The following is a 21,374-nucleotide window of genomic DNA, read 5'->3' on the forward strand; positions in this document are numbered from 1 at the left end:
AGCAAAAATAAAGAATAACCCTTGAATGAGTAGGTCCTAAAACTTTTGACCAGTAGTGTAGGTCATAGTCCTTGGACTTTGTCACAGTAATTCTAGTCCCACTAAGCAAATGGTACCTTCCCAACAATTAAAAATACACTATGACAGAGCTATTCATTTTAGTGTGGTGCATATTGTTTAATATTAGAGAATGTGCATGTACTCATTTAGTTCTTACCCAACAACATTCTCTTCTCTATCAGTACAATAATACAAATGTAATAACCAAAAGTCCACATTCAGCTAGTAATTCAAAATGTAAAAAGTAAACATGTATTTTTATTGAGGCCCTCATGAATTGATCCATCATTGATATAGCACAGTAGATGCATCCCTTTTGTAAAATACTTAAGACATAAAGCTATGTTCAGAACCTCAGCTTATTGATACCCCTCCCAATCATTTGTTTTCAATTAACAATAATTTGTATGATTTCTTCCTGAGCCAGGAAGCAACCTTCAAGAAATACTGTCAAATCTCCCAAGTGTTCAGTGGAAGCAATTCATTCCTCATCAGCAGTCAATCATCTAACATGAAGGACTTTGGATGATGTTTTATATACTGCACGTTAGTGTGAATTGTGATGGGTCACATTTGATACGTTTTATCTCATTCCTTTTTTTTGTGGTAGGATGGAGTAATAAAAAAAGTTAAATATCCATAGTGATGCCCCGTCCCGCTGGTCCAGTCCTGTTAGGGGTCAGGCTGCAGAGGTCAAGGGGACCTGAGGGAGTGGCCTCGTCTGCCGAGCTCAGCTGCAGCACACTGGAGGTTACAGCCTTGGGGAGACTTCAGGTAGTGATTGTGTGTGTAGAAGTGAAATTTAGATTTTCATTGTCTCTAGTGTCCTTATCTTAAAAAATAAAGAATAATTATAAACAAAGAAAAAAAGTCCTCTAAGATGAGCTGCTGGTCATAGGTTCATGCGTAAATGCTCGGGCCTCTTGGCCATGACGGGGTAGGCCTGTTGTTTGAACTGGGACAGGTTGGCCCCCGTAGGCTGGCGGATGGGTAGGGGGGCTGAGGCCTCAGAGCTGGACTGCACATCCATCTGTTCTGGGGTTGACACATACATGACCTGCTCCTGTGGCGACTGGAGACATAGAGAGGATCCGCCGGGCATCAATGGGCCCCGGGGCCACACGTCACCGGCAGAGAACTTGAGAGGGCTGAAAAGGAATAGGGGACATACCTTGACTATGTGGTGATGTGGCATACTCAATGTTGTACAAGATATTTAGGAACAGCTGAAGAGGCTGAAATGACAGAATACCTGACTGGTGTTCTTGGGCTCCCCAAAAACCGTCGGGGTGAGCGGATTTTTGGCTCGAATGAGAACTTTTCCTTTACATTTTCCAGTACTGATGGAGCAACATACGTAAAGCCCTGCAGGAGCAATAACAGAGGGGTTACTGTCACCAGTACTGCCTACCAAGGTATAAGGAGAAATTAAGGTGAATTCTGTCATATCATGCTTTTGTCTTATGAGCAAAATTAACACAAACACATGTACTACGCGATTTAGACAGGTTCCGAATTTATGTTAAACAGCACAGCTGAAAAATATATGGCATATGGAAATCATAAGAGGGCGGTTTACGGAGACAGGTGGGATGGACAGAGTAGCCGAGAGGTGGGTTTAAAAGCTCATGTTCTATAATAGTTATGACTGAAAACATGATGTATAAGTACTGTCTAGATGTAATGTATATCAAATTACTTTATTCTTGCTATGTAAAAAAAAAAGTGTAATGTGTATGTTACAAAATAAAAAGCTGTAAAAAATAAAAACATGTAATCTCTAACAAGATATGTAGCAGTCTTACCAGAAAGGCTTGGTTGGCGCTTTCACTAAGCGTAGAGTCGTCTGGGCTGTCTACTGGTGTCTGGCTGGTGAACTTGGAGTCAAACTGGCTCACATCTTCAGCAGATTGCTATGGATACAAGAGATCAGGTATGTTACAGAGTCTAATGCCTTTGAGAGCTGGAAAGGTTGTCTAAAACAAACGGAAGCTCTTCTTCTGCTTACCAGGAAAGGCTTGAATGGAGCCTCCACTTTCCTGGCCAGGAGCTCTTCCCAGTTAATGTGTCGGAAGAAGGCATGAGCCTAAGGGAAGATAAGCAAGCAAAATATTATAATAATAGCATTTTAATTTCAATACTTCCCTGTCCCCTCTCACTTTTGAACACTTCTATTTAGGGTCATCTTTTTTGTTGTATTGTGATCAGAGGCTTGAGACAAAGTGTTGCTTGTCAGAATGGGGTAGAATCTCGAACTCAAGGTTGAGGTTACATTTGTCTTGTCAGCATCAAGTCACTCCATCCAAAAATGTTCCACTCCTTCTCTTGTTCTCACCTGCACCTCTGTAGCATCTCCAGACCCTGCTCCAAGCCTTGACGAGGCATTTCTCTTCAGAAGCTGAAAAACAAGAACAAGTAATAATACATATGCGATAACCAAAATGAAAATAAAAAGGTCAAATATGTTAAAATAGTCACCCTTTTCAGGAGATCTCTGGCTTCTTGTGTGAGGTAGGGTGGGAGGTTCAGCTTGCATTTTAAGATTTTGTCAATGGTCTTCTTCCTGTTTTCACCAGTGAAGGGTGGCTACATTTGAAAAATAAAATAACCTTGGGTCAACACTAGGGCTGTGGCAGTCATGAAATTTCGTCAGCCGGTGATTGTCAAGCAAATAACTGTTGGTATCACAGTAATTGACCATTAATTAACATTAACACATTTAGCATCTCCTGGCTTCCACACAAGCCACTGTTGCAGACCGTTGGAACATCTACATTTTAAAGTCTAATAATACCATGTAATACCTGCACAAAAAAAACCCATCTATTTTAAACAACTCTAAAGAAGCATGACATGAAGAAAATGTCTATTTCAGAAAAGAATAACATACTCCGAGTTGTTCTCCGGCGCCATCTTGTCAACGTATGGACAAGGCTGACATTTTACGTATTCCTAACCAAGTGTTTTTTTTTGATAGTTTCTTTGCGTTGTTTAACTTATTTGTACACAATGTTGCTGCTACCGTCTCTTATGACCGAAAAAAACTTCTGGACATCAGAACTGCGATTACTCACCACGGACTGGCACAATGCTTTTTTCCTTTAACAATTCCGACGTGAATGACAGATTGCTTTCCCGGGAACAGGCCCGCTTTCAAGGAGCGGGACTCTAACTCAGAAGCTTAGAAAAAATCCTTCTATGCCCTCAAGCATCAATACAGGACTAAGATCGAATTGTATTACGCCGGCTCTGACGCTCGTCGGATGTGGCAGGGCTTGCCAACCATTAGACTACAAAGGGAAGCACAGCCGAGAGCTTCCTAGTGACACGAGCCTACCAGACGAGCTGAACTACTTCTTTGCTTGCTTCGAGGTAAATAACACTGAAACATGCATGAGAGCACCAGCTGTTCAGGAAAACTGATCACGCTCTCCGCAGCCCATGTGAGTAAGACCTTTAAACAGGTCAACATTCACAAGGCCGCATGGCCAGACGGATTACCAGGACGTGTACTTTTAGCATGTGCTGACCAACTGGCAAGTGTCTTCACTGACATTTTCAACTTCCCCCTGTCCAAGTCTGTAATACCAACATATTTTAAGCAGACCACTATAGTCCCTATGCCCAAGAACACTAAGGTAACCTGCCAAAATGATAACTGACCCGTAGCACTCACATCTGTAGCCATGAAGAGTTTGAAAGGCTGGTCATGTCTCACATCAACGCCATCATCCCAGACCCACTCCAATTTGGATATTGCCCCAACAGATCCACAGATGATGCAATCTCTATTGCACTTCCCACCTGGACAAAAGGAACACCTATGTGAGAATGCTATTCGTTGTCTACAGCTCAGCGTTCAACACAATAGTGCCCTCAAAGCTCATCAATAAGCTAAGGACCCTGGGACAAAACACCTCCCTCTGCAACTGGATCCTAGACTTTCTGATGGGCCACCCCCAGGTGGTAAGGGTAGGTAACAACACATCCGCCATGCTGATCCTCAACACAGGGGCCCCTCAGGGGTGCGTGCTCAGTCCCCTCCTGTACTCCCTGTTCACTCATGACTGCACGGCCAGGCATGGCTCCAACCTCATCATTAAGTCGATGACACAGAGGTAGGCCTGATCACCCACAACGAGACAGCCTATAGGGAGGTGGTCAGAGACCTGGCCTCCCTCAACGTGATCAAGACAAAGGAGATGATTGTGGAATACAGGAAAAGGAGGACCGAGCACGCCCCCATTCTCTTCGACTGGGCTGTAGTGGAGCAGGTTCAGAGCTTCAAGTTCCTTGGTGTCCACATCACCAACAACCATGGTCCAAGCACACCAAGACAGTCGTGAAGAGGGCACGACAAAACCTATTCACCCCCAGGAGACAAAAGATTTGGCATGGGTCCTCAGATCCTCAAAAAGATTCTACAGCTGCACCATCGAGAGCATCCTGACTGGTTGCATCACTGCCTGGTATGGCAACTCCTCGGCCTCCGACCGCAAGGCACAACAGAGGGCAGTGCGTACGGCCCAGTACATCACTGGGGCCCAGTACATCACTGGCTTCCTGCCATCCAGGACCTCTATATCAGGCGGTGTCAGAGGAAGGCCCTAGAAATTGTCAAAGACTCCAGCCACCCTCGTCATAGACCGTTCCCTCTTCTACTGCACGGCGGTAGAAAAGGTCCAAGAGGCTTCTAAACAGCTTCTACCCCCAAGACATAAGACTCCTGAACATGTAATCAAATGGCTACCCAGACGATTTACATTGCCCCCCCCCCCCCCCCTTTACGCCGCTGCAACTCTCTGTTATCTATAGACAGTCACTTTAATAACTCTACCTACAGCGCCTTGAAAAAGTATTCATCCCCCTTGACGTTTTTCCTATTTTGTTGCATTACAACCTGTCATTTAAACAGATTTTTATTTGGACTTTATGTAATGGACATACACAAAATAGTCCAAATTGGTGAAGTGAATTGAAAGAAATTAAATAATTAAAAGCAAAAGTGGTGCGTGCATATGTATTCACCCCCTTTGCTATGAAGCCCCTAAATTAGATCTGGTGCAACCAATTACCTTCAGAAGTCACATAATTAGTTAAATAAAGTCCACTTGTGTGCAATCTAAGTGTCACATGATCCATCACATGATCTCAGTACATATACACCCATTCTGAAAGGCCCCAGTCTTCAACACCACTAAGCAAGGGGCACCACCAAGCAAGTGGCACCATGAAGACCAAGGAGCTCTCCAAACAAGTCAGGGACAAAGTTGTGGAAAAGTTCAGATAAGGGTTGGGTTATAAAAAACATCAGAAACTTTGAACATCCCACGGAGCACCATTAAATCCATTATTAAAAAATGGAAAGATAATGGCACCACAACAAACCTGCCGAGAGAGCCGCCCACCAAAACTCACAGACCAGGCAAGGAGGGCATTAATCAGAGAGGCAACAAAGAGACCAAAGATAACGCTGAAGGAGCTGCAAAGCTCCACAGCGGAGATTGGAGTATCTGTCCATAGGACCACTTTAAGCCATACACTCCCCTGAGCTGGGCTTTACGGAAAAGTGTAGCCAGAAAAAAAGCCATTGCTTAATGAAAAAAAATGTGGGAGTCTCCCCAAACATATGAAAGTAGGTACTCTGGGCAGATGAGACAAAAATTTTGCTTTTTGGCCATCAAGGAAAACGCTATGTCTGGTGCAAACCCAACACCTCTCATCACCCGAGAACATTATGGTGGCAGCATCATGCTGTGGGGATGTTTTTCCATCGGCAGGTACTGGGAAACTGGTCAGAATTGAAGGACTGGAGGATGGCACTAAATACAGGGAAATTCTTGAGGAAACCTGTTTCAGTCTTCCAGAGATTTGAGACTGGGACGGAGATTCACCTTCCAGCAGGACAATAACCCTAAGCATACTGCTAAAGCAACACTTGAGTGGTTTAAAGGGAAACATTTAAATGTCATGGAATGGCCTAGTCAAAGCCCAGACCTCAATCCAATTGAGAATCTGTGGTATGACTTAACTTCTCTAGGGTAGGGGGCAGCATTCTGAATTTTGGATGAAATGCATGCCCAAATTAAAACTGCCTGCTTCTCAGGCCCAGAAGATATGATATGCATATAACTGGTAGATTTGGATAGAAAACTCTAAAGTTTCCAAAACTGTTAAAATACTGTCTGAGTATAACATAACTGATTTGGCAGGTGAAAACCTGAGAAAAATGTATTCAGGAAGTAGTTTTCTATTCAATGCCATTACAGTATCCATTGACTTAGGACTCAAATTGCAGTTTCTATGCCTTCCACTAGATGTCAACAGTCTTTAGAAATTGTTTCAGGCTTGTACCCTGAAAAATGAGGAAGTAAGAGCAGTCTGAATGAGTGGACCCTAAAGTGTCACGGAGCTTTTTCATGCGCAAAACCGAGAGAGTGCCTTTCTTGTTTACATTTTATATTGACAACGTTATTGTCCTGTTGAAATATTATCGATTATTTAGGCTAAAAACAACCTGAGGATTGAATATAAACATCGTTTGACATGTTTCTATGAACTTTACGGATGTAATTTGGATTTTTTGTCTTCATGTTTTGACTGCGTTTGAGCCTGTGGATTACTGAAGAAAAAGCGAACAAAACTGAGATTTTTGGGTATAAAGAGACTTTATCGAACAAAAGGAACATTTATTGAGTAAATCAATGTCTGCTGAGTGCAACCATATGAAGATCATCAAAGGTAAGGGATTAATTTTATCTCTATTTCTAAATTGTGTAACTGTTCTACCTGGCTGGTTACTGTTTGTAATGATTTGTCTAGTGGGCTATGTTCTCAAATAATCGTAAGGTATGCTTTCGCCGTAAAGCATTTTTTAAATCTGACACCGTGGTTGGATTCACAAGAAGTTAATCTTTAAATCTATGTAAAATATGTTTTGTTTTCTGAATTTTTATAATGAGTATTTCTGTATTTGAATTTGGCGCCCAGCAGTTTCACTGGCTGTTGAAGAGGTGGGACGCTAACATCTCACGTGCCCAAGAGAGGTTAAAGATTGCTGTACACCAGCGGAACCCATCCAAATTGACAGAGCGGGAGCAGTTTTGCCTTGAAGAACAGGCAAAAATCCCAGTGGCTAGATGTGCCAAGCTTATAGAGACATACCCCAGGAGACTTGCAGCTGTAATTGCTGCAAAGGTGGCTCTACAAAGTATTGACTTTGTGAATAGTTATGGGGTGAATAGTTATGCATGCTCAAGTTCTGTTTTTTTGTCTTATTTCTTGTTTGTTTCACAATAAAAAATGATTTTGCATCTTCAAAGTGGTAGGCATGTTGTGTAAATCAAATGATCCAAACCCCCCCCAAAAAATCTAAAATCTAATCTAATTCCAGGTTGTAAGGCAACAAAATAGGAAAAATGCCAACGGGGGTGAATACTTTTGCAAGCCACTGTACATATTACCTCAACTAACCGATGTGCCCCTGCACATTGACTCTGTACCGTACACCCCTGAATATAGTCTCGCTATTGTTATTTTACTGCTGCTCTTTAATTACTTGTTACTTTTATTTCATTTTTTTTTTTTTTTACTGCATTGTTGGTTAGGGGCTCGTAAGTAAGCATTTCACTGTAAGGTTGTTTTCAGTAAAACCTGTTGTTTTCAGCGCATGTGACTAATAAAATTTGATTTGATGTTAGGTCCTGATGTGGCTATGGGCTACACTAGTTCATTCAGTAAACAAGATTTGCTTAGAATTCTGTGGCATTATTTTATAGTATGAACAAAGCTGAATAAAATATAAATATTTTATCCAAAAGATTTGCACATGCAGCTATTCTGTGTTGAGCAGTTAACAAATAAATAGGTACTCCTATTTGCTTAATTTAGAGTTATTAATGTAACTTTAGTTGTTCTACAAACATTGGGCTATAAGTTTTGATTTTTAATATATTGTAAGGCTGCATGATGAGACTAGTAATGATGATTTTTTTAAAAAGAAAGGCATGAGCTCAGCTTTGTTTTTTGCACAGGCTGTACACACTCCAATAGTCTCTCATTCACAATTTGACAAGCACTTGATAATGACTCGAATTTCACGGCGGCATCCCCTTTGTGGCTGTAATGCACCCCCAAAAATTCCATGCCTTTTGCGGCCCGGAGTGCTGCCTTGTTCCCTTCTACCTTAGTGCTGCGCAATCCGAAGCGCCTCTCACTCACATGGCTCTCCATCACGTGATTGGGTCATTCTCACAAGCTACAAGGGAAGACAGACACCAGGGACGCAACTGCACGCGTCCTTATCCAATTCAGAGATGTATATTGAAGACAATGGAAGAACTTTCCACATTTACTTTGTCAGCTAACAAGATGAGTAGGCCTAACAAACAGCAAAAGCACTAGCCTATGTCAATCTACTATCCCCCATAGTACAAAAATGTACCTATGCTATTGGTCAACTTGACCTTCTGCATAAGAAAGAAATATTCCAAACATAGTCTGGGACAGTTGTGGGATGGGATAGATCCCAAATTTATACAACCACTAGCATCAAAAAAAAACAGAACATTTAGCTTAAAATGTTGATAATCTATAAGGCTATTTCTTCACATTATAAGCGCAGCAATGCGCACATGGCAGTAGGATATAAGCGCGAATGTTCCATTAGCGGGAAAACACCATTATCAAAATCTGACCGCAAATGCGATTATACATGTAATGCTTTTATTAAAAAGGACCATTTATATGGTGAAAATTATCTTCCCCAAACTTGAAACTCAAGTGCTGCTTATGTATGTCAGTTGGGCTCTAAACGCCTTGTAAAACTGATTAATGTGCTTCATTTTAAGAAGTTATTTGGCCACTTCAGTTGTGATACACACCTTATCAAAACATATAGGCCTTTGGGGTAGGCTACATGAGGTATGCGACTATGATTAGAAAAAGTTGCAAAAAAATAAAATATATATCATTCACAAGTGACATGCTAATATTATCACCCATCAGACTATTCTGATTTCATCTTGTCTTTACATATTCTAAATAGTATATGTGACATTTGTTTTGATTTAGAATGGACCATTATCATGCACCCGTCTCAAAACTTAGGCAGCAGGAAAAAATACATGTCATCTATGCACTTAAATAGCCAGGTAGACTATACTCCTGTGGTAAAGATAAACAAAGTGCTTAATATTAGGAAAGTTGAGAAATAAATATAGTAGGACTAGTCTATAGAAAGCTGATGTGATCCTCCTCTTTTTGATAGAGGCCATCACTCTGTTTCCTCAAGCAATCAGAGTGATTAGAGGGACAATAGAGTGCTGAGTACCAGGCAGTTAGCAAGTTTGGTAAGCTACTAATGACCATCAGGAGCATCAGAGCTTGGAGAAGCCTAATTACCGTGACTAAACGATCACGTGGAATTTGACTGCCTTCATGACTCGGGACCGCCATTGTGGCAGTAATACAGTCACTGCAACACCCTAGTCAACACCGATTGATTGTAACAGAAGTTGTTGTATTACTACGTCATTATAAACAGAAGTCTATGAAAGAAGATTTGCACTAACCGCTCCAGTCAGCATGTCGTACATAAGCGCTCCAAGACTCCACCAGTCCACTGCTCTGTTGTGTCCACTTCTCATCAGGATCTCTGGAGCCCTGACACAACAACAGTTTTTTTTTTTTAACACATCTTTTCATGATAAACCGAGGCAGTAAATAGATAAAAATAGCACAGCTTTCAACAGATTTACATGAACAACAGGTGGTGTGTATTTTACAAAGTATGACTTACATGTACTCTATGGTGCCACAGAAAGTATGGGTGACTGTGCCGCCGTGAATGGACTCTTTACACAGCCCAAAGTCAGTCAGTTTCACATGGCCTGGAAAAATACACAATACAGAAACACTACAGCCAATTTCACTTTGAGGTGGACATGCAGAACATTTTGTAAATTACATTTCCTGCGGAATAAATCAAATCAAATGTTATTAGTCACATGCGTCGAATACAACAGGTGTAGTAGACCTTACAGTGAAATGCTTACTTACGAGCCCCTAACCGACAGTGCAGTTTAAAAAAATACGGATAAGAATGAGAGATAAAAGTAACAAGTAATTAAAGAGCAGCAGTAAAAAAAATAACAATAATGTTGTGTAATAGTGATATGGGGAAAATTACATATCAATTACATTTTGGACAATATTATACCAATATTTGACTCCAATTATCAATTTATATTTGTTTGCTACGGCAGGTAGCATTAGCTAGCGCTAGTCAGCTGTACCAAAACTTTGTTTCATCCTATAGCTTGTTTTCCATCTTCTTTTAAATAGTGAGCCAACAAGTTTTCACCACTTGTTGAGTTTTTTTTTTTTTTTTTTTTACAGGGACAGTGCACATTAATCAACGTTTCAGTAAAAGTGCCGGTTTTAGCCAGCCTGGCAAATTTTCAACCGCAGTCACTGGGCAGGTTGTGTCTGCTCAGGGACTAGCTCTAATGTCTAACATTTGTGCATATGCATGCACAAATGTGGATGCATTTACAGCTAATGTAGCATCAAACATTGTCTGACTTGCAGTGCACATGATTGCAACTCAGGACATCTGTTGTGACATCCTTGCCCAGCATTACCTTGGTTGTTAAGCATGATGTTTTCAGGCTTCAGGTCTCTATAGATGATGCCTTTCTGGTGCAGATGGCCCAGAGCCATGGAAATTTCTGCCAGGTAAAAGCTGCAGATAAGAAACCACATTTACATTGTATGTATACACCAGTGGTGGGCCGTCAGGGCCAGCAAGGCCTTCTCTGCTGGCCTAAACATCATCAGAATATATATATATATACATTTTTAAATATATTTTCCCACAAATATGTATTAAATTATTCCCCAGAGTAAGAGTTATACTCTTCATTTCATAGCTTTCCTCTTGGTTGCACTGCTTCCAGCCCCAGGTTGAGATTTGGAGGGCTGGTCTTTATGTTAGATCTTTTATCCAATCATATTCAGCCATCATGTGTTGCCAGGGGTCTAAAATCTGCCCTCAGGCCTTCAGAATCAACAGTGCGGGCGCTTGTAGCTTAAAGTGAATGGAAATGAAAATTTAGTGTCAACCAATCAGCTTTAGAGTTGGCTATTGTACGCCTGCTGGCTGGCTCCAGTGTTATACAGGAGCCAGCTAGCAGGCGTAGTGCGTGCACGTCTTTTGATTGGATTACCAATATTGAGAGGCAGGTCCTATGGGCAGGTCTATGCAGAACCTCAGAACTAGGAAACTGAATTTGATAAACGAATTAATTCGCGTACTACTAAGCTGTTTTTTCAACCCACAATGGCGGAAGGAGGAGAAGATATCGATTTGGTCGAGGATATAATTATAACGCCATTCTCAAGACGAACTTTTCAAGAAAAGTTAGACATTGTAAGGAGAGGTCGCCCGACGCCACAAAGCCTGTCACAGGCGGGAAAGTGCTTCGTTCGCTCGCCACTTTCAAAGTTTCAACTACGAGCGCTATCAATGGCTCACAGGCTCCGAGAAGCACTGCAAACTGTACTGCTGGGAATGCCTATTATTTGCAAGTGATCGATTTGGTGTTTGGAGCCACACTGGCTTTGCAAACTTGAGTTGTCTAACCAAGGCAGCAACGAGACACCAAAGTACGGCTGGGCACTTACAAGCAATGGTGCTTTTGAAAACTTTTGGGGACACCCGAGTGGATCTACAGCTCAACGAACAAGCGCGCAGGGAAATGGAGCTGCACAATGAAAAGGTGAAGAAAAATAGGGAAATATTGAAAAGACTCTTTTTCAATTTTTTTCTTTTTTTCCATTTTTCTTTTTTTCAATTTTTGTCACTTTCAAGGTGACGCAACGCCAGGTTATACTGCGTTTCTGTCTAAATGTATAGTGTCTAGAGCCATGGCATCATAATGATGGTAATAAGAGGTCGATTAATTCGGGTGGGACTGTGTAGGACCTCACTGAAGGCCCAGGCCCCAGGCCCACGGCACGCCACTGGTATACACACACACAGATTTTTACAAAATTATTTTCTGTGCCAGACACAGCCAACACCTGGTAACCTAATCTTAAGTTTACTGCTTTTGTAAATAGCATTTTCCCTTTCACCAACTAACATACTGGTGTAGGTTATTCCAAATATATGTCTTAGTACAGTGGATGTAAGAAAACTTAGACTGGTATGACTACATTGCCATTTGTCATCTCTACTCACCAGGCTGTGTCTTCCATAAAAATCCCTTCTCTTTCCAGTTGCATAAACAGCTCTCCACCTGAAAAGTACAACAAAATTAATTAAAACTGAAACAGACATAAAACAAAAAATATTTGTAGTGTTGCACAAAATAGTTGTGGGGAGACTACACCAACTTGACTCTTTCACCCATTTAATTTTGAATTCTGACTCTGACTTTCACATACCATAGTGTGCATTCTTCTCTGTAACTCTAGAGGAGCACAGACAGGAAGGGATAGTGGACAGGATGTAGGCACTATTACATACATTATGGTTAGATGCAATGAGCAGAGGAGGCCCATTAAGTGTTCATGTAAATCATGCAAAGGCCAACGTCCTGTGTGAAACAACACATTCAGATGATTTGAATCATATTTTTTGTGAAACCATCCCTTGGTCTCAGAATAAGAGAAACCATCTGCATGACTGGGACTGCTAATGTGTAAAGAGATTCAGTCGGACTCCCCAGCAACTCTTGAGCAACAGGAAGAGTGTGGAGAGAATGGATGGTTGATTATCTTTGGGTGAATAGGTTGTTTGATGTAACTGCCTGTGTGACCCCTGATTTACTGACCACTGAGGTACTCCAGGATGAGGTACAGCTTGCCCCCCGTCTGGAAGGCGTAGATGAGATCCACGATGAAAGGATGCTTCACTTCCTCCAGGATGTTCCTCTCTGCCTTGGTGTGGGCCGTGTCCTTAGCATTGCGTACAATCATAGCCTGCAAGGCCCCAAAACATTTATGACCATTAGTCATGCTAATACCGCTAGTATGCCATTTAAAAAGCCACATGATAAAATACATTTCATTATCAGTTCTAGACAAGCCACCACTGTCAAGAATGTGCTAACATTGAATTCAGTGTTGCTTAGAACATTGGAACAACATTGGCTTTTCTGGGAATTTTTGCAGCATAGCTTGGGGGACAAATCTTGATGAAGTGGTATGTGACTGCATCTGTCATGCAGTCACATCTGTCAAGTCCATTTCACTGATCAAGCAAAAGCACGATCTATTGTGCAACATCGAATGGACTGAAACAGCTTCTGAAATGCCAAGACTGCAGCAGCGAAGATGGCAAACTACCAAAAATACCAACAGGCTTCAAGGAAAGCCAATATTTTCACAGAAGCAACATAAAACTATATTTACTAAGTTTGAGACAAAATTGAGAGACTTGATAAATATGCCTGCTGCCAATTATGAACTAATTGTAAATAAATGTGTCTTTGAATATTATTTTTAGGTACCTTCTTTAAAACCTTCATGGCAAATATCTTCCCCGATGCTGCTCCAGCAACTTTTCGAACTTGAAAAACCTAAAAAAGAAGAAGGGAAGAACCAGTTCAACACAATGGGCCAGGCCAAATAATGACAAGTTTGACATGGAATTTGAATAAAACTTCATAAAAGCCAGTGGAAAAGCATTTTAATGGCTCTCAGGGGAACAGCACCATACCTTTCCATAACCGCCCTTTCCCAGCACCCGCAGCAGCTCAAAACACTCTGGCCTGATGTTCTCTTTTCCTTGGTTGACGTTGTCCTCAGATATCTCAATCTTCTCACAGTCGTCCATATTGCTGGGGAAATTATTAATGTAAAACTAAATTCTCACTTACAATACACTGACCGAAGCACGGTACAATTACTGTGACTACTCAACATAATTATTTAATCTACCAGGCATTCATAATGTTAAGGGTCAACACTTACAATTCAAAGCCACTGCACTGGTCCATGAAATCGTTGATCTGAGCCTATGACAGAAAATGTAAATTAGAACATTGTAAAAATAAATCTGCTTTATAACTGAAATCACTGCAGAGCCATAGAACAGCAGTAGCACCTCATTAGAGTCAACAGGAATGTTGATTATATTACTTTTTTAAAGTGTTAAATCTTAGACGCAAGGACATCAACTGAAATCAATGCAATGTTAGCTAAAACATTAACTCAACATAGACCAACATGAGAGAGTATAACATCATGTGAAAGAACGTTAAATTCAAATCTGTTTAGTTCGCATTTATTTCAGAACCCTGGATAGAGGATCTTGAGCTGTAGACTGCTTTTTTTGTTTCTCGACAGCCTTGGAATTGACCCCAAACTTATATTTATTTTGTTATGTTTACAAATCTTTATGGAGGTAAACATTTTACACCCCAAAAAACATGTAACGTGATATTTAGTGTAGCCCAAAATCCTTGCCAATGGGCACTGAACATGAGATGTTCAATAGAGTACGAAATGTTTATGATAAAATTGTAATTCTTGGTAGCTAACTGTCAGAGCATGAATACAGTTCGTTCATACCATGTAAACTGTAAACATGGCCGTATATAGCCAATTTACTAGCTAGCTATCACAAATAGTTCATAGATAGGTCTATCAGAACGGCGCATGTCCACTATAACCCATCATTAAATCTTGTCCAAATTGGGATTTCCATGTGTCCACATAAGAACCTCCAGTCCATATTGTTCCAAACTGCAGAAGTACCAAAATAAACTGTTGCACGACAGCAACCAAAGCACGCTTGCCTTTGCTGCACATTGACTGTCTAGCAAGCTTGAAAATATTATATTCAATATTCGTATAAAGTATGCAAATATATTAATTGTATAACAACTATCTCCCACCAGCTGAGAACAAGTGACAGCTCATGAGTGTTAACTGGCTGATCTGTGGCTAGCTAATGTTAGAAGGCTAGCTTGGAGCGTTGTCAAAATTGGGCCTAAAGCATTGGCAACAATCCAAGACGACAGGCCTATAGCTAGCTAGATTGGCTATCAGCAATTACATCGAACACTCGTGCAACACCCGACAGAATCGACTAAATTACCTCCTCGAGCTCATCGTCGGAGACATTTTCCTCCGGCTGATCCAAATCGATGTCGAATACACCCGCCATCAATGCTTTCGTTCAGGTTCAGTCGGTGAGAATAGCTCGCGCTCATCCGCCTCATGGACAAACACACATCGCCGCCGCCATAACCGGCTACTAAACAGAGCATGCGCACCACACAACCAACCAAGTGAAGCGCGGATATGACAACACTGTGTTTTAATTTCTTTGCGTGGAGATACTGTGTCCATGGACCACGTCATGAGGAGGTGGTGGTGGACATCGTGAGGAGAGAGGTGGAGCGCTATGACCGTATGGCAGGAATCATGACCATGATGAGTGTGGCCGGGGGCACAGGGTCAGGGGTGGGCACATACGCCACTCGGTGTCTCCGGGACACCTACCCAAACTCCTTCATCCTCAACCACCTGACATGGCCCTGTGGCACTGGAAAGGCAAGAGGCTTGCTTCAGCACCTGGAAAACATCACAGATCTGGCAGATAAAGGCCTACTATTTATGTTTTACAATACAGACATATTTCCTATGGTCTAAGAAAGTAATATTTCAAAGCATTTTATTTTTTACATTTTAGTGATGAATGAGCAATCTGATTCAATGAATGATGGAGCGGAGTTTGCCTTTTTGCCCATAATTTCATTTAAGGTGCTCCTTTAGGCATGACATGCCAGCAACAAACGCTGACACTACACATCCAAGTATATCTGACCAAATTATGAAAGACAAGCATTGTAATTTTGAATTCCGTAAAGTAAGTGTGGAAGAGGTGAAAAATTGTTGTCTATCAAGCAGACATTCTTATCCAGAGCGACTTACAATTAGTGCATTCCTCTTAAGATAGCTAGGTGACAAAGAAATTACACGGTTACAGTAATATAATTTCTGAAGCCAGAAACAACATCATCATCAGTACTCTTTGGATGACCAGTTTTCACTAACTGCTGTTTTGGGTTTTCCTTTGAAGGTGATTGTCCAGAACTACAACTCTGTGCTCACGCTGTCACACCTCTGATGCCATCCTCGTTCACGAAAATGACACAGTGCACAATATCTGTACCCAAGTCATGATCAAACACATATCATTCAGTGACGTCAACAAAGTAATCGCCCACCAGCTAGGGAGTGTTCTGCAGCCTGCACTCACTGGTGACTTCCACGGTGTCTACAATAGAAACCCCATAGGTGAGCACTGAGCATCAACACTACTGCAACAAATGAACCAGTGCCAAAGTCTTGAAGTTGCATATCACACACTGTGCACTGTGTTTCCATTTGAACTGATGAGCGGCCTGGTGTGTCACCCAGAGTACAAGCTGCTCAGCTTCTGCAACATTCCCCAGGTGTCCAGCTCCTCCATGGCTTACAGTGTGTTCACCTGGCCAGGCTTGCTCCAACACCTACATCAGATGCTTACTGCGTTTTGCATGTTACTGTTTAATAAAAATAAAATGTGCTGTGTAGCCATAGTGCATTGGTCAGAAGTGAGTGCTGTACTAGTTTTGAACACCATGGGGAAGCATTGGAATGAAATTCATAAGTGTGAAATTCCAAAACAATTGATGTCCCCATGCAACTCAATATGGGTCTATTTACAGTACCAGTCAAAAGTTTGGACACATCTACTCATTCAAGGGTTTTTCTTTATTTTTACTATTTTCTACGTTGTAGAATAGTGAATACATTAAAACTATGAAATAACACATGGAATCATGTAGTAACCAAAAAAGTGTTAAACAAATGAAAATATATTTTATATTTGAGATTCTTCAAAGTAGCCACCCTTTACCTTGATGACAACTTTGCACACTTGGCATTCTCTCTGCCAGCTTCATGAGGTAGTCACCTGGAATGCATTTCAATGTACAGGAGTGCCTTGTTAAAAGTTACAGTGGCTTACGAAAGTATTCACCCCCTTGGCATTTTTCCTATTTTGTTGCCTTACAACCTGGAATTAAAATGGATTTTGGGGGGGGTTGTATCATTTGATTTACACAACATGCCTACCACTTTGAATATGCAAAATCATTTTTATTGTGAAACAAACAAGAAATAAGACAAAAAAACAGAACTTGAGCATGCATAACTATTCACCCCATAACTATTCACAAAGTCAATACTTTGTAGAGCCACCTTTGCAGCAATTACAGCTGCAAGTCTCCTGGGGTATGTCTCTATAAGCTTGGCACATCTAGCCACTGGGATTTTTGCCCATTCTTGAAGGCAAAACTGCTCCAGCTCCGTCAATTTGGATGGGTTCCGCTGGTGTACAGCAATCTTTAAGTCATACCACAGATTCTCAATTGGATTGAGGTCTGGGCTTTGACTAGGCCATTCCAAGACATTTAGATGTTTCCCCTTAAACCACTTGAGTGTTGCTTTAGCAATATGCTTAGGGTCATTGTACTGCTGGAAGGTGAACCTCTGTCCCAGTCTCAAAACTCTGGAAGACTGCAACAGGTTTCCCTCAAGAATTTCCCTGTATTTAGCGCCATCCATCATTCCTTCAATTCTGACCAGTTTCCCAGTCCCTGCCAATAAAAAACATCCCTACAGCAAAGTGGGAGACACGCTAGACCCAAAGTGTTATAGACCTAAAGTTGAAGTCGGAAGTTTACATACACATTAGCCAAATACATTTCAACTCAGTTTTTCACAATTCCTGACATTTAATCCTAGTAAACATTCACTGTCTTAGGTCAGTTAGGATCACCACTTTATTTTAAGAATGTGAAATGTCAGAATAATAGTAGAGAGAATGATTTATTTCAGCTTTCATTTCATTCATCACATTCCCAGTGGGTCAGAAGTTTACATACACTCATTTCCTATTTGATAGCATTGCCTTTAAATTGTTTAACTTGGGTCAAACGTTTCAGGTAGCCTTCCACAAGATTCCCGCAATAAGTTGGGTGAATTTTGGCCCATTCCTCCTGACAGAGCTGGTGTAACTGAGTCAGGTTTGTAGGCCTCCTTGCTCGCACACACTTTTTCAGTTCTGCACACACATTTTCTATAGGATTGAGGTCAGGGCTTTGTGATGGCCACTCCAATACGTTGACTTTGTTGTCCTGAAGCCATTGTCGATTTGGAAGACCCATTTCTTAAAGTTATTTCACCATTATTTAACCAGGTAGGCTAGTTGAGAACAAGTTCTCATTTACAACTGCAACCTGGCCAAGATAAAGCAAAGCAGTGTGACACAAACAACAACACAGAGTTACACATGGAATAAATAAACATACAGTCAATAACACAATAGAGAAAAAAAAGTCTATATACAGTGTGTGCAAATGAGGTAAGATTAGGGAGGTAAGGCAATAAATAGGCCATAGTGGTGAAATAATTACAATTTAGCAATCAAACACTGGAGTGATAGATGTGCAGAAGATGAATGTGCAAGTAGAGATACTGGGGTGCAAAGGAGCAAAAAATAATAACAGTATGGGGATGTGGGAGTTGGATGGGCTATTAAAAGATGGGCTATGTACAGGTACAGTGATCTGTGAGCTGCTCTGACAGCTGGTGCTTAAAGTTAGTGAGGGCGATATGGGTCTCCAGCTTCAGTGATTTTTGCCAATTCGTTCCAGTCATTGGCAGCAGAGAACTTGAAGTAAAGGCGGCCAAAGGAGGAATTGGCTTTGGGGGTGACCAGTGAAATATACCTGCTGGGGCGCTTGCTACGGGTGTGTGCTGCTATGGTGACAAGAAATATACTGAGATCATGTGACAGATCATGTGACACTTAAATAAAGTCCACCTGTGTGTAATCTAACTCATGTTGTGACTTCTGAAGGTAATTGGTTGCACCAGATCTGATTTAGGGGCTTCATAGCAAAGGGGGTGAACACATATGCATGCACCACTTTTCCATTTTTATTTTTTAAACACGTCCTTTTTTAAATTTCACTTCACCAATTTGGACTTTTTTGTGTATGTCAATTACATGAAATCCAAATAAAAATCAATTTAAATTACAGGTTGTAATGCAACAAAAAAGGAAAAACGCCAGGGGGATGAATACTTTTGCAAGGCACTGTAATTTGTGGAATTTCTTTCCTTCATGCATTTGAGCCAATCAGTTGTGTCGTGACAAGGTAGGGGTGGTGTACAGAAGATAGCTCTATTTGGGTTTGGGCTATCTGCGTGAATCAAGCCTTCATGGTCAAATTGCTGCAAAGAAATCACTACTAAAGGACATCAATAAGTAGAAGATACTTTCTTGGGCCAAGAAACACAAACAAATGGACATTAGACCGGTGGAAATCTGTGCTTTGGTCTTATGAGTCCTAATTTGAGATTTATGGGTCCACCCGCCGTGTCTTTGTGAGACGCAGAGTAAGTGAACGGATGATCTCCGCATGTGTGGTTCCCACTGTGATGCAGAGGTGTGATGGTGCTTTGCTGCTGAGACTGTAAGTGATTTATATAGAATTCAAGGCACACTTAACCAGCATGGCTACCACAGCATTCTTCAGCAATACGCCATCCCATCTGATTTGCGTTTAGTGGGACTATCATTTGTTTTTCAACAGGAGAATGACCCAAAGCACACCTCCAGGCTGTGTGAGGGCTATTTGACCAAGGAGAGTGATGGTGCTGCATCATAACCTGGCCTCCACAATCATCCGACCTCAACCCAGTTGAGTTGGTTTGGGATGAATTGGACAGCAGAGTGAAGGAAAAGCAGCCAACAAGTGCTCAGCATATGTGGGAACTCCTTCAAGACTGTTGGAAAAGCATTCTTCGTGAAGCTGGTTGAGAGAATGCCAAGAGTTTGCAAAGCTGTCATCAATGCAAAGGGTGGCTACTTTGAAGAATTTCAAATATAAATTATATTTTGATTTGTTTTACACTTTTTTTGGTTACCACATGGTTCCATGTGTTTTTTCATAGTTTTGATGTCTTCACTATTATTCGACAACGTAGAAAATAGTAAAAATAAAAAACCCTTGAGTAGGTGTCCAAACTTTTGACTGGTACTGTATATTGATTCTGTTTAAACATAAATACACTGTATTCTGTTTTTTTGTGTGTAGCCATGTTTGTACAATATAGTTAGTATAAGCTAGCTTCTCCATCGTGTTTACTGTTCCATGTCCAGATATTCATGTTAATGCTCTGAGGATTGTTATTTTTCAGGCATCGACTGGCAGGTGCGAGCACCCTCTCTCCAGCCTGAAGGGGTAGAGGACCAGGAGTCACAGACAACCTGGCTTCAAGACGTCCCCAACCTGCTCATACTGCGGGGGAAGGATGTGAACAGAGCAGAGATAGGTAAGAGACCAGTACATAGGTGTCTAACTATTATGGGACAATAGACATTAATACAGATACTGGTTTATTCATTCTAGAATCCAACACTCCTTTCAAATGTTTTTATATCTATAGGTGGATTTCATGATCCAACCCTATATACCCCCTGGCTTTCAGCGTGTGGAAAACCCCAGTCCCCTTAAACAAGTATAAGTATCCTACACTGGTCAGCAACAGCCAGGCTCTGCTGAGGCCTCTGGACAACATGGGGTGGAAAGCCTATAATATGTTTGCTTCCAGGTAAGGTTAGGCACATCATGTACAAATAATTTTTAAAAAGGCATGCATGCTCACTTATATTGATGTTTTCCAACAGGATGAGTCATTGTCAATCATTGCAAAAAGATTGGTAATGGCATTTTACTGTTCTAAACTGCCTCATTCCCAGGTTATTGGGTTTCCACATATTGATGTGGTGTCTCTGCTTCCACAGGGCCTACATTCATCTGTACACTAAGTTTGGGAACTCAGAGGAAGATTTCCTGAACAGGTAATCCCTAGCTAGTCAACTTTGGACAAGTAAGATACTGTTTGGGATTCAATCCGACCGCAGATTTGGACAATGCACTTTGAAGGTAATTTCCAATAGAGCCATCATATGCAGCGTTTACTACGAATGTGTTCTCTGAATATTGCCTTTAAACCATGCATTGCAGACAAAGCGCAATCATATTGTATTCCTGCCTAAGCCAATTAACTTGCACAGAGGTAATACTATATTGGCATTTTAAGAACAGGAGATTGGTACAAGTAGAATATGTGTGTCTAATGGTCAAAGGAGTCATGTTGAATGAATGACATGTACATTTGAGGGGTATAAAAAAACATTTTATATGAACAAGGCGATTTATTGAAGACAGCATGATTTC

General features: G+C 41.2%; 1 protein-coding gene and 1 pseudogene across 1 annotated transcript; one reads left to right on the forward strand and one right to left on the reverse strand.

The window, feature by feature from the left end:
* Positions 1-289: 289 nt before the first annotated feature.
* Positions 290-15,339, reverse strand: LOC120028826 (ribosomal protein S6 kinase beta-1-like). Its single transcript, XM_038974072.1, has 15 exons — positions 15,170-15,339; positions 14,041-14,084; positions 13,787-13,907; positions 13,578-13,646; positions 12,900-13,047; positions 12,305-12,362; positions 10,704-10,804; positions 9,860-9,950; positions 9,633-9,723; positions 2,539-2,646; positions 2,396-2,458; positions 2,069-2,146; positions 1,866-1,973; positions 1,313-1,425; positions 290-1,208 (listed from the first exon to the last, which is right to left on the reverse strand). Exons 1-15 carry the CDS (start codon positions 15,236-15,238, stop codon positions 953-955), a joined length of 1,518 nt encoding a protein of 505 aa, XP_038830000.1. The 5' UTR covers positions 15,239-15,339; the 3' UTR covers positions 290-952.
* A 36-nt stretch (positions 15,340-15,375) lies between these two features.
* LOC120028448 lies at positions 15,376-20,999 on the forward strand (annotated as a pseudogene).
* The last annotated feature ends 375 nt before the right edge of the window (positions 21,000-21,374 follow it).

This window comes from Salvelinus namaycush, chromosome 34 (genome assembly GCF_016432855.1).
Source record: "Salvelinus namaycush isolate Seneca chromosome 34, SaNama_1.0, whole genome shotgun sequence".
Taxonomy (NCBI): domain Eukaryota; kingdom Metazoa; phylum Chordata; class Actinopteri; order Salmoniformes; family Salmonidae; genus Salvelinus; species Salvelinus namaycush.

Excerpts from the sequence above, each read along its gene's own strand:
- LOC120028826 (XM_038974072.1), bottom strand. The coding sequence starts at position 15,238 with ATGGCGGGTGTATTCGACATCGATTTGGATCAGCCGGAGGAAAATGTC. Across the intron at positions 13,048-13,577 it reads CCATGAAGGTTTTAAAGAAG|GCTATGATTGTACGCAATGC; the intron begins GTACCTAAAAAT and ends GGGGCCTTGCAG. Across the intron at positions 2,647-9,632 it reads ACGACATGCTGACTGGAGCG|CCACCCTTCACTGGTGAAAA; the intron begins GTTAGTGCAAAT and ends TTTCAAATGTAG.